Source organism: Leptopilina boulardi, unplaced genomic scaffold (assembly GCF_019393585.1).
Source record: "Leptopilina boulardi isolate dan_hultmark-lab unplaced genomic scaffold, ZJU_Lbou_2.1 LbouV2_396, whole genome shotgun sequence".
Taxonomy (NCBI): domain Eukaryota; kingdom Metazoa; phylum Arthropoda; class Insecta; order Hymenoptera; family Figitidae; genus Leptopilina; species Leptopilina boulardi.
The window spans coordinates 403,010-415,306 of NW_026137969.1; the positions used below are offsets into that span (position 1 = coordinate 403,010).

The window sequence follows — 12,297 nt, forward strand, 5'->3', positions numbered from 1 at the left end:
AGTGAATTGAATAATAGAAATGTTTCGTTTTTTGGCAGCTGTTGTGCTAAAATTTTTTCTTTATATTTTTCTCACTAGAAAATTTTAATTTTATATTTGAATAACTATAATTTTCAATCTATATTTCGTTGTCAAAATTTACAACACTAACATTCGATGACGTCAGCTTTGAATATGACAAGAGAGTCTTATAATATCATAAAAATATCTTGTTCTTACGGGAATTATTCCAGTTTTAAAATTTTTCAGTTACCAGACATGACTTGATTATATGATTCAAAATCTACTTATTAATGAAGCGCGGAAAATAAGAAAAAAATTAATTTTTGTACATTATAATATATTAATTTTTTCAAAAAAAAATTTTTAATCTTTACAAAAGAATCCACTGTATTTAATGAATAAATTATTTTCGAATATTCTATTTCGATTATTGCTAATGAATATTTTACAAGTGGATATCAAATATTTTATACCAACGGACAATATAGTTTTTATGTATTTTTATTCATTAATTTTAATACATTTCATATAAACTAATAAATAATTACAGAAATATTTTAAAACATATTTTTTTAAAGTTATTTTGTATATAATTATGCTGATAATGATACATATATAAGATACAAATTAACAATAATTTAATATATAAATAATATTATGTATTTAATAATATCTATGTTATTCAATTAAAAATAATTGAATAATGTATAATTTAATAATAATTATTATTATTATGAAATAGGGTATTTAATAGGCAAACTGATATGGCCCTTACTAGTTTTCCTTATGTTGAAAAATTCACTTCTAAATGTAAAATAAAACAATTAATAACAATTTTTAGCAATTTTAAATGAATTTTAAATTATGCATTAGTATTTAAAAATTATTTAGTAATTAATGATTAATAAAAAAAGAAAATAAATTATAATCAAACTCTATTTTAAATAAATGTTGTTTAAAAAAAATGTAGTAAAAAAAATTTTGTAAATCATTGAAATCGTTTTGAAAATAATTTACCCTTTTTCTATAATAAAAAGCAACACGTGCCTTCATTCATTAAAATTTATTACAAAGCTGATTCAACTGATGATGTGGAATTAAGTTTTGTTTACAATCAAAATGCTTTATCAAAAATTTCATAATCTTTACGTATATACATATATATTAATTGTCAAAGGCTTAAAAAAAATTTTGTCTTAGTTTAATATACATATATATGTATATAATAAGGGACATTCTCTAGAAAAATAAGTCACGTAAAAAATACAAGTTCGTCAAAAATCATTAAATAATTTTTAAAATAAACGAATTTTTATATTTGATTTTCTTTTTTTTGAGAATTTTATTCAACTTTAAAATACTATATATTTAACATCAAAATTTTAAAAATTATATTTCATAGAAAAAAAAATGAAAAACAAATTTTTTTCTCAAATAACGAGTATTTTGGGGTATTTTTGAAAAAATGGATTAAAAATTCAAATAAAAAATTGTTTTTTACTTTTTTCTATATAAAATAAAACTTTGCTTTTATGTTTTTTTTTAAATAGTAATGGAAAAAAAATTCATTTTAAACTTTTTGTACTTTATTAAAACACCAGACACAGTAGAAATTTTATTTTCCTCTTCTATTTAGTTTTTAAGTTTTTTTTTCTAGAAGCTCTTAACATTTCCAACAAAAAGAACTACATTTTCTTCAGATGAATATCGTTTAATTATTTTATAATGAAAAGGACGATTGATGTTATAAATCTTTCCACTATCTAGTGAAATAGGAATAAAAGAAAATCCGCCTGTAAAAAGAAAGATATTTTATTAAAAAAATTTTAATTTTTAATAATTGTGCGATTCCAGGTGAGATTTTGACTTTTTCGGAGTAGGTTAACCGATTGCAATGAAACTTTGGAATTTTGTTATATATAGTAAGACTAATTTTTAACGTAAATTTCAGCTTAAAATATTTGTTAGTTTACGAGATTTGCAATATAATAACAAAAAATTTTAAACTTCTATATCTTCCATTCTAATAATCAGATTGAGGTCTACTTTTTTTTAAAATGTCAAGGAAAATAAGAGGAATAAATCTCTTTCAGAACAATTTTTTATAATTTTACAACTAAAAAAATTATTAAATAATAATTGAATAAATTTCACACGACAATCTATTCAATTACTTCAGGACGGATATCATAACCATAAAAATATTGTTATTCATAATATTGTTGGGGTATCCATTCATATGGCTGGCGTAACTTTAAGTATGGAAGAATTTACAAAAAAAAATGGTTGTGGAAACCATATAATATTTGTAAATTTGATATGGATGTACCAACCATATGTTTGGTTGTGTTGTCAATACCGCTATGGATTTTACTAGTTTGGATCTCCTATCATCCATTTTTAAATGGTTACGCTCGTTGATCTAAATAGATGTACGCGTTTGCGCGGTAATCAGACTCGGTCAGCTGGTCACATATTGCGTCATTCTATTTCGCGTCCTCAAATCGTGCGTTCGAAAGAAATAAAGCAATTTGGAATAAATTAAATTATTTAAAATTGGCTCAAAGTGGTTCGGGTAAAATATAAACATGGAAGCTGAGTGCCTACAATTGCGACTTTATGGGTGAACATTTTCCATTGTATGGAATTATAAATGCTATCTTGAAAAATAGTGCTGGTGATATTTGTTTAGTATGCAACGTAATAAGAACAAATGGCTTTGAATATGATTTACAAGCTTATGATGTCTACGAAACTGCCGAATTTGATTGTGTTCTTATAAATGATTTGCATTCTCCTTTGCCAGTCATAATTTGCAAATGGGGAAATGGTTCCATGTTTGCAACTTTACGCCATAAATTATAATTATAATATTATTAAAAGTATATCTCGCGATATTATTTTAAGTTGTTCGCGCGAATTATTATATATAATATTATATATAATTTACGTTTTATTGGAAAAAATAAATATGTTAATATGATACACAATGTTTTAAATTAATTAAAAATAACCTTATTAATAATATAATTAAGAAAATAAAATAAATATTAAGTATAACCATATAAAATAGATACGTTAACTATATTAATATAGTACACAGGTCAATGGTTGCAGCAACAATTAAAAATGGTTGTGACATCCATAGTGAGATATATGCTACTTCCATATTATATGGTTCACACAGCTATATACCTTTGTTATTGCATCAATTTACAGCTAACTATTTTATATGGATGTAGCATCCATAGATATGGATGGGACGTATTTTTCAATATAATATGGTTGGGACAACTAGATGTATGAATGTGACATCCATTGCTTTTTTTCAGTGTATCTCTTTCTTACAAATTTTTATCCTATACAAGTGATAGCTTATTAAATTATTATAATTTTTATTCTCCTTTTATAGGTCATTTGATTTTTTTTAAATATTGTAAATTTTAATCACTTTTTTTACGCAATTTCACTGCTACAATATTTACAACCTTTATTATAAATGAAGGTTTATTCTAACTTGAATTCAAAATTTCTTGTATGTTAATTAAATCTATCTCTGTTTAAAGAGATTAGAATTTATTGTAAGATTGAGATTAAATGAGATTAAAAGAGATTAAAAAATATTAAAAGGTATAAATTGAGATTAAAAAGAAATCAAGAAGATAAAACAAATAACAGGAAATAAAGATAGATAGATACAGATAGAAAGAGATAGAGAGAGAGATAGACAGAAAGAAATTGAAGGAGATAGAAAGAGACAGAAAAAGGAATCATAAATATTCCCTTCATTAGACTTGACGGAATTTTTGTGGTGTCAAATTAAAAATTATCGAATTTACAATTAGTAGAATTTTAAAAAAGAGATTTTATAATGAGCCCAATTTTAATATCGAAAAATTTTTATTTAACAAAATTTGGATTTTATAGAAATAAAAAGAGACAGGAAGAAATAGAAAGAGATAGAAAAAGACAGAAAGAGACAGTAAGAGATAAAAGAAGAGAGGAAGAGATAGAAAAAGACAGGAAGGGATAAAAAGTGATAGAAAGAGACAGAAAGAGATAAAAGATGATAGAAAGAGATATAAAAAGACACTAAGGGATGGAAAGAGACAGAAAGAGATAGAAAGATACAGAAAAATGTAGAAGAAGACAGATAGAGATAAAAAGACAGGAAGGGATAAAAATTGATTGAAAGAGACAAAAAGATAGAAGAAAAGAGGAAGAGATAGAAAGATACAGAAAAATGTAGAAGAAAGACAGATAGAGATAAAAAGACAGGAAGGGATAGAAAGAGACAAAAAGAGATAGAACGAGATAGAAAGAGACAGAAAAATGTAGAAGAAGACAGATAGAGATAAAAAGACAGGAAGGGATAAAAATTGATAGAAAAAGACGGAAATAGATAGAACGAGATAGAAAGAGGCAAAAAGATAGAAGAAAAGAGGAAGAGATAGAAAGAGATAGAGAAAAACAAAAAGAGATAAAAAGAGATAGAAAAAGACAGAAGGAGATAGAAAAAGACAAGTAGGGTTAAAAAGAGAAGAAATTAATGTTTAAATCTAAGTAATAAAGAAATAATTTAAAAATCAATGTGTAATTTACCATTTTCTGAATCATCGTCTCCATGAGAGTCTTTTACTCTAATATAAGAATTTTGTTTAAAAACATCTCTAAATAAATATTCTGAATTTGTGTTAAACAAATTTTGTATACCCATCTGCAAAAAAATAATGATATTAAAAATTATCTTTTAAAAAATTATACTCTATATACATATATATCTTTACAAGAATTAATATATGATGTATTCTACGCCTTAGTGTAAGTCCATCTGCAATTGATGCATCTCTGATTTTTTTTGAGATTTTTTTTTCTTTTAGTACTAATTGAGACTAGCTTTAATGAATTTTTTCAAATTTTTTTAGCAAGCCATTTTCGAGTTATGGAATTTTGAAAATTGGAGATCGATTTTTTTCAAAATTTTTTCAAAAAAAACAACTTCTTTTTATGAAACTTTTAAGCCTAACTTGATAATAGGCAAACAAGTTTTTACAATATTTTCGAAATTTTTCAAAAATTTTTCGAATTTTTTAAAAATATTTTTGGTTTTTTTTATACTACGTACTTTTATGTATTTTGATGCGCTGATTACGAAAATCATAGTAACAATACCCAAAAATTTGATTTTTATGGTGAAAACCATAAAAAAAGTCCCAAAATTTATGGTCTTTTTCGTATATTGGGTAAAACATGCAAAATTAAAAAAAAGTGTTCAAACAACAGTTATAGATTTTATTAAAATACATTTTTTATATCTGATGCTTTTTTTTTTTAATTTTGCATATTTTACCTAATAAATGAAAAAAAACCACGAATTTTGGGACATTTTTTATGGTTTTCACCATAAAAATCAAATTTTTGGGTATTGTTACTATGATTTTTGTAGTCAGCGCATCAAAATACATAAAAGTATGTAGTATAAAAAAAAACCAAAAATATTTTTAAAAAATTGAAAATTCAAAAATTTTTGATAAATTCCGAAAATATTGTAAAAACAAGTAGTTTTTTTGAAATTTTTTTTAAAAAAATCGATCAGTACGTTAAATGAGAAAAATGACTTTTTATCATTAAAACTCAAAAATTTGATAGTAATATCGTTTAAAAAAAAATTCAATTTTTTTTTTTAAAGTTCGTTTAAAAATACACATTTTGAAAAAAAAGACTTTTAAAATTGATTCATTTTTAAGAAAGTTATGAGCATTCAAAAATTAAAAGTCATAAAAATTCTCCAATTTTCAAAATTCCATAATTCGAAAATGGCTTGCTAAAAAAATTTGAAAAAATTCATAGAAACTAGTCTCAATTAGTACTAAAAGAAAAAAAAATCAGAGATGCAATTGCAGATGGACTTACACTTTGGCGTAGAATACATCATAATTACATATAAAACATCCATTTTTTGAAAAATATTTTAACAATTTTAAAATAATAAATGCACCTTTTTTAAAACTTGAGTAACATCCGTTGTAACGTCAATTTCAAATAGAGGTAAATTTACATCAAGATGAGTTTTTTCATTATTTCGTGTAATCTCTTCAATAGTTAATGATCCCAGAGATTGTTCAACACTTTCAATACCATTTATTTCATGGGGAAGGACAATAAGCATGTAAAAATCATTCTGCACATAAAATTTAATGTCAAATTTCAATAAAGTTAAATTATACTTTAAAATATTTAAAGTTAATATATATATATATAAATTTTATAATAAGCTTTATTACCTTGAAAGGAAGTTCTATAAATGAAGCAGGTATACCAGAAATGTTTCCATGTGTAAAATAACTTTCTAAGCTCAACATTGTGACATAATAATTCATTAATCCAGAAGTAAAAAAAGTTCCTTTAGTTGAACTAATCACAGAATATCGTTCTTCCCATTTAGGATTGAAGCTGATACTAACAGTATAGTTGTCTATGATATGAAAAAATTAACTATTATTATTATTATTATTATTATTATTGCGCCCTAGTATAACTGTAATAACTATTATTTGCAAGATTTCTAAACTTACATAAATATTACTTAAATTTTATATGTAATAATGCAAGAATATTACATGTAATATTAGTTCAATGTTACATGTAATTTCACCTTAATAATAACTAAATATCATGTTAACATTACAATGTAATATTACCTCAATGTTACATGTAATTTTACCTTAATGTTACCTGAATATCACTTTAAAATTACAGTGTAATATTACATAAATATTATCTTAATATAACAATGTAATATTGCATAAATATTACCTTAATATTACCTCAATGTTACATGTAATTTTACCTTAATGTTGCCTGAATATCACTTTAAAATTACAGTGTAATATTACCTTAATATTACAATGTAATATTACATAAATATTATCTTAACATAACAATGTAATATTGCATAAATATTACCTTAATATTACCTCAATGTTATATCTAATATTATACCTTAATTTTAAAGTGTAATATTCCCTCAATCTTATATGTAATATTACCGTAATTTTAAAGTGTAATATTACATCAATGTTAAATGTAATATTGCGCCTAAATATTACCTTAATTCAACATGCAATATTTATGTCGTGAGGGACCTTTGTGTTATATTATTGTAATGTTACTGTAATGTTACGCCGTAATATATCGAATTTTTCATTAAATATTTACTGTGATATTCAAAATATTAAAAAAAAAAAAAATACTCACTCAAGTTCACTATGTTCAAGCTAGTAGCTTGAATTTTATTAGTCACCTCTGCTCTGAAAGTACTATCATTTGAAATTATTCCCTTTGAAAGGTTAAATGTTGAGTCTTTCTAATAAAAATTAAATACATTACAAATAGTGTATTGAGTATATGTATAATATGTAATTGCATGCATATATTAAATGAAAAGAAAAATATTCGCTTACATTTAAAATCTCTAAATAGCAATTGTAATGTTTTTCTATTAAATTTCTATGTATATCAAGAACTGTTGATAATTCGTCAAGTGACTCGTTAGTTGAATTTATTGCAAATAAGGACAAAAGGTATCCAATAGCAAGTGGAGAAATTAAAAGATTTTCTTTCGGTCGTTTTGGAATTTCCTGAAAGTGAAAATTACGTTAATTTATATATATAAACTATTAATTATACACAAAAAAATTGATGTTTTAAGCTTTTGATCAGAGCATGCCCACAGATAGCACGTATAAGCTTGCAGCAACCTTGCGGTAAGCTTACCGCGCAATATTGCCAACCTTGCACGGCAAACTTGCCGCAAGGTTCAAATGTCCCACCTGACCCAAGGTAAGCTTACCATAAGATTACAGTGTAAGGTATAACTGCAAGATTCCTCAGTAAGCTTGCACGTTAATCTTGTAGCAAGGTTGGTGCAAGGTTCCCAAATAACCTTGCTTTGAACCTAAAAATTTTTTTTAATATTTTGGTCTAATTTACATAATTTTATTATATAAATTAGACGAAATATTTAAAAAAAAATGTCCAAGATTAAAGCAAAGTTATTTAGCAACCTTGCACCAACCTTGCTAAAAGCTTACCGTGCAAGCTTACTGAGCAATCTTGCGATAATCTTATTGTGCAATCTTGCTGTAACCTTACACTGCAATCTTTCGGTTGGCTTACTGAGCAATCTATCGGTAAGCTTACAATGCAAGCTTGGGTCAGGTGGAACTTTGAAGCTTGCGGCAAGTTTATCGTTCAAGGTTGGCAATATTGCGTGGCAAGCTTGCCGCAAGGTTGCTGCAAGCTTATACGTGCTATCTGGGTGACTACTTTATGTTTTCGGGGTCGTTGAAACCGAATTTGAAGTCCGTTTAACCCCATTACCTTAAGGTTTTGAAATAACTTAAAAAAAAAGAAAACCTAAATTTTGAAATTAAGGAAAATTTAGAACATTAATTTTTTTTGTGTGCCAATGTTATTAATAAATTAATTTCAATAATTTCAATACTTTATAATTAATTTAATAATAATTTATTATTAATTTATAAATTTTAATAATTTATTTAATTAATTTCAATAATTTCAATTTTAATTTCTATATCTTTTCTTTGAAGATATTTTTTGGTTTTGACATTATTGAATTCAAATGAACTTTATTTTGTATTTCAGGGCTAAAAAAAAAGAAAAAAAAAACTCGTTTTATGTGAGAAGGAGGAGTATAATTATAATTTTATAATTTTTCTTCTAATACTTACCTTATACAATTTAGAACTAAATTTCTCGATATTTTGTGACATGTTATAATCAATTGGCAATTTGCATGGCATGTTGACACTTGCAACAGTGTAAATAAAGGTAATTATAAAGAAGATACACAAAGCTAAAAAAAAATTAAATTACACATTATTATGTTTGATTAAAAGTGAAAAAAATGATTTTTTTAATTTAAAAAATATTTTCTTTTTAACAGAGCAAACCACATATTTTAATATTTATATACTTAATTATTTTTTTTATCAATTTCTTCATTTAGAATTAATTTTTTTTTTTTTGATAAGATTTTTTATTTAAATATAAAATAGTTTAATTTTATAATTTATAATTTTTTTTTAAAAATATTTCGACGCATTTTATTGAAAATAACTTTTTTTCTACTTAGAATATCTTTACATTATAATACTTGTTTAAACATAGAGTCTTAAATAAAAATTTTTTTTCAACTAAAATATATATATTGATTTATCAGACTCAATTCGGTTGTTTCGATAAACTTTTTTTTTATATGATAAAAAGTTTCGTGTAATAATGGGAAATTATTGCATATTTAATGATTATATGGGAATTATGATTGTTGATATTGATTTTTTTCAAAACTTCAATTATTCAAGGTTCATATTGAAAGAAAAATAATCCTTCTTTATTTTTATTTAGTTTTTTTCTATTATTTATTATTTCATTTTTTTATTATTATTTATTATTTATTATTTATATTTCATTTATTTTATTATTTTTATTTATATTTGAATAAAAAATAAATAAAAAATATTTCTATTTCTTTTTTCACAAATAGGAATTAAATTTTTTTTTAATTTATTAGAAAAAAAATATCTCAATTATTTTTATGTAGGTACTTAATTACTGAAAAAAAAATTTTGAAAATTTTATTTTTTTCTACAAAAATTTTTATAAAATAAACTATTTTTAAAATTCAAAAATTAAAAATTGTTTTTTAGAAAATAGTTTCAATATATTTTAAGAAAAAAAAATTTTCTTTTTATAATTCATTATAGTAATATTTAATTTTTTAATTATCAAATTTTATGTCTTAAATAAATTTTTTTTAATATTTTAATAATAATAATAAAAATAAAAAAAAAATTATAATTTGTGATTTAAATCAATTAGGTTTGCTATTATTAATTTCATTACTAAATCATTATTCGATATGATAATTATTTATGTTTAAATTTTTATTTTATTACTAATATTAATTTATTTAAATAATATAAATTTTATATTACATTTATTTTTTAATAAATATTCAAATATATTCATACTATAAGTTATATAAAAAAAATACAAATATTTAAATGAAAAATATAAATTTATGAATAATAATTAATTGTAAAATATTAATACTGGAATTGGGGTACAAAAGTAATAATAATAATAATAATAAACTTATTAAAATTAAATAAATTTTTCAATAAAATTTTAATTAATTAATTAATTAACACAGTCCTTTATAGTATAATTTTATATAATATAAAGCAAAAAATTTTTTCGACACACTACTTAAAATTCAAGGTCCATATTATAAATTTAGAAATCTATCAAATTGAAATCCACCAATAAATGTTGCGCAAACTTTTATATTAGAAAAAAAATACGTTTTCCAATTATTGCACATCTGTTCAAATATCTTTATAATTTTTTCAGACACGTGTTGAAGTTAATATATTAATTAAAAGGAAAAAAAATTTTTTTTTTATTACTTTACTTTTTTATTTGCATACACTAATTGCAAATTTTTTTTTCAAATTTTTATATTCATTTCGAAGTAAAAATTAATTATTAAATTATTATTTAGGAAATATTCAATTTAGAAATTAAATATTTAAAATACACATAGAAAAAAAGAAAAAAAAAATTTTTTTTCTCTTTACCACTGTAATTTGCAAAATATCAAATATATTTATATATTTATATGTAATTTATAATATTTATAATAAAATATAATTATTTTAAAAATTATAAAACATAGGGTAAAAATATTTTTTTATGTATTTTCAGAATTAAAATTAATTACAATATAATTTTTTTTTTTAATTTAAAAATTTAGTTACAAAAAATGTGCAATTAAAACATTCTTTTTTTAAATTTTGTGAAAAATTATAAAATTGCAAAAATAAATTTTAAATTCAAAATGCCAAAAAAAATTGTCACTTTTAAAAATAAGATAAATTTAAATTCTAATTTAAACATAATATTTTTTGAATTATATATATTAAATTTTGTTTTTTACTGATAATGATAAATAATTAATATTATTGTCAAGAGAAATTTTTTTCTAATAATATAAATATAAAACATTTTTTTTCAATTAAAATTATAAAAAAAATAAACACATTTTTTACAATTAAAATTATTAGAAAATTATTTTAAAAAAGTAAAATTATAAAAATTAACATTTTTTTTTCAAATAAAATTAGAAAAATTTTTTGAAAAAATAAAATTATAAAAATAAACCATTTTTTCAAATAAAATTATTAGAAAAATTTAAAAACAATAAAATAAAATTATAAATATAAACATTTTTTTCAAATATAAAATTATTAGAAACTTTTTTTAAAAAATAAAATTATAAAAATTTTTATTTTGTCAAAAAGGAGTGTAAAAATTAATTTTTTTTTAAATAAAGTTATTAAAAGTAATTCTTACATAAACGCATTTTTGATGATTCGAGTAATTTCATTTGACGTGTTCAGCAAATAAATGTGTATATTGAACTAACGTTCATGAAATGAATAAATTTACTGATTAAAAAAGTGATCTGTACGCGATGTTTTATGTGTATTTATACATTTACAAAATTTTAACAATATTTCCATAAATTGGGTAGGAAATTTATTCTGATTGGTTCATGAGTTTTGAATTAATGGAATAATTTCTTATTTCAAACTGTAAATTAAAGTCGTACTAACATTATAGTTAACATCACGTCTATATTAACTTATCAAAAAAAAAGAAGAATATTTGTGACTGTGGTTACTACCTACAATATAGTTTTAAAAGTTGGTCACGTCAGGTTTTATTCTTGAAAATAAGGGTTGCCACATTTTCATTCTATTAAAATTCCCTATAAGACTTTTCCAGGACAAAAAACGGTATTTTTCCATGTTAATTATAAAAAACTTTTTCCCTAGAACAGAAAAGAAAATTATAAAATTATAAAAATTAATTTTATGAATAGTTAAAATTTTTATTTCATTTTTTTAAAATATTTTTTCTTTGCAAATAAAATTTTTTTTAAAACAATTTCAAAATTTATTTTTAAATAAAAATATTTTATTAGGATATAATTATATTTTAGACGAATTATCACATTTTTCGAATTTTAAATTTGAGAGGGATTTTTTTTATACGAATTTTTTTACATAATAAAAAATTTTTAGCTATCGAAACATTTTTTTTTTCATTCAAAAATTTAAATTCGCATTTATAATTTCGTTAAAATCAGTTTTTATCAATAAATAAATAAGAAAAAATTTTTTTTTTTCTATTCATGATGAAATT

The 12,297-nt window shown here is 21.7% G+C and overlaps 1 protein-coding gene across 1 annotated transcript; it reads right to left on the minus strand.

Moving 5' to 3' along the window:
- Positions 1-1,480: 1,480 nt before the first annotated feature.
- LOC127288782 (antitrypsin-like) lies at positions 1,481-11,598 on the minus strand. The gene is made up of 8 exons (XM_051316428.1): positions 11,443-11,598; positions 8,757-8,881; positions 7,467-7,643; positions 7,261-7,369; positions 6,288-6,478; positions 6,002-6,184; positions 4,606-4,720; positions 1,481-1,796 (listed from the first exon to the last, which is right to left on the minus strand). Exons 1-8 carry the CDS (start codon positions 11,474-11,476, stop codon positions 1,657-1,659), a joined length of 1,074 nt encoding a protein of 357 aa, XP_051172385.1. The 5' UTR covers positions 11,477-11,598; the 3' UTR covers positions 1,481-1,656.
- Between the last annotated feature and the right edge of the window lie 699 nt (positions 11,599-12,297).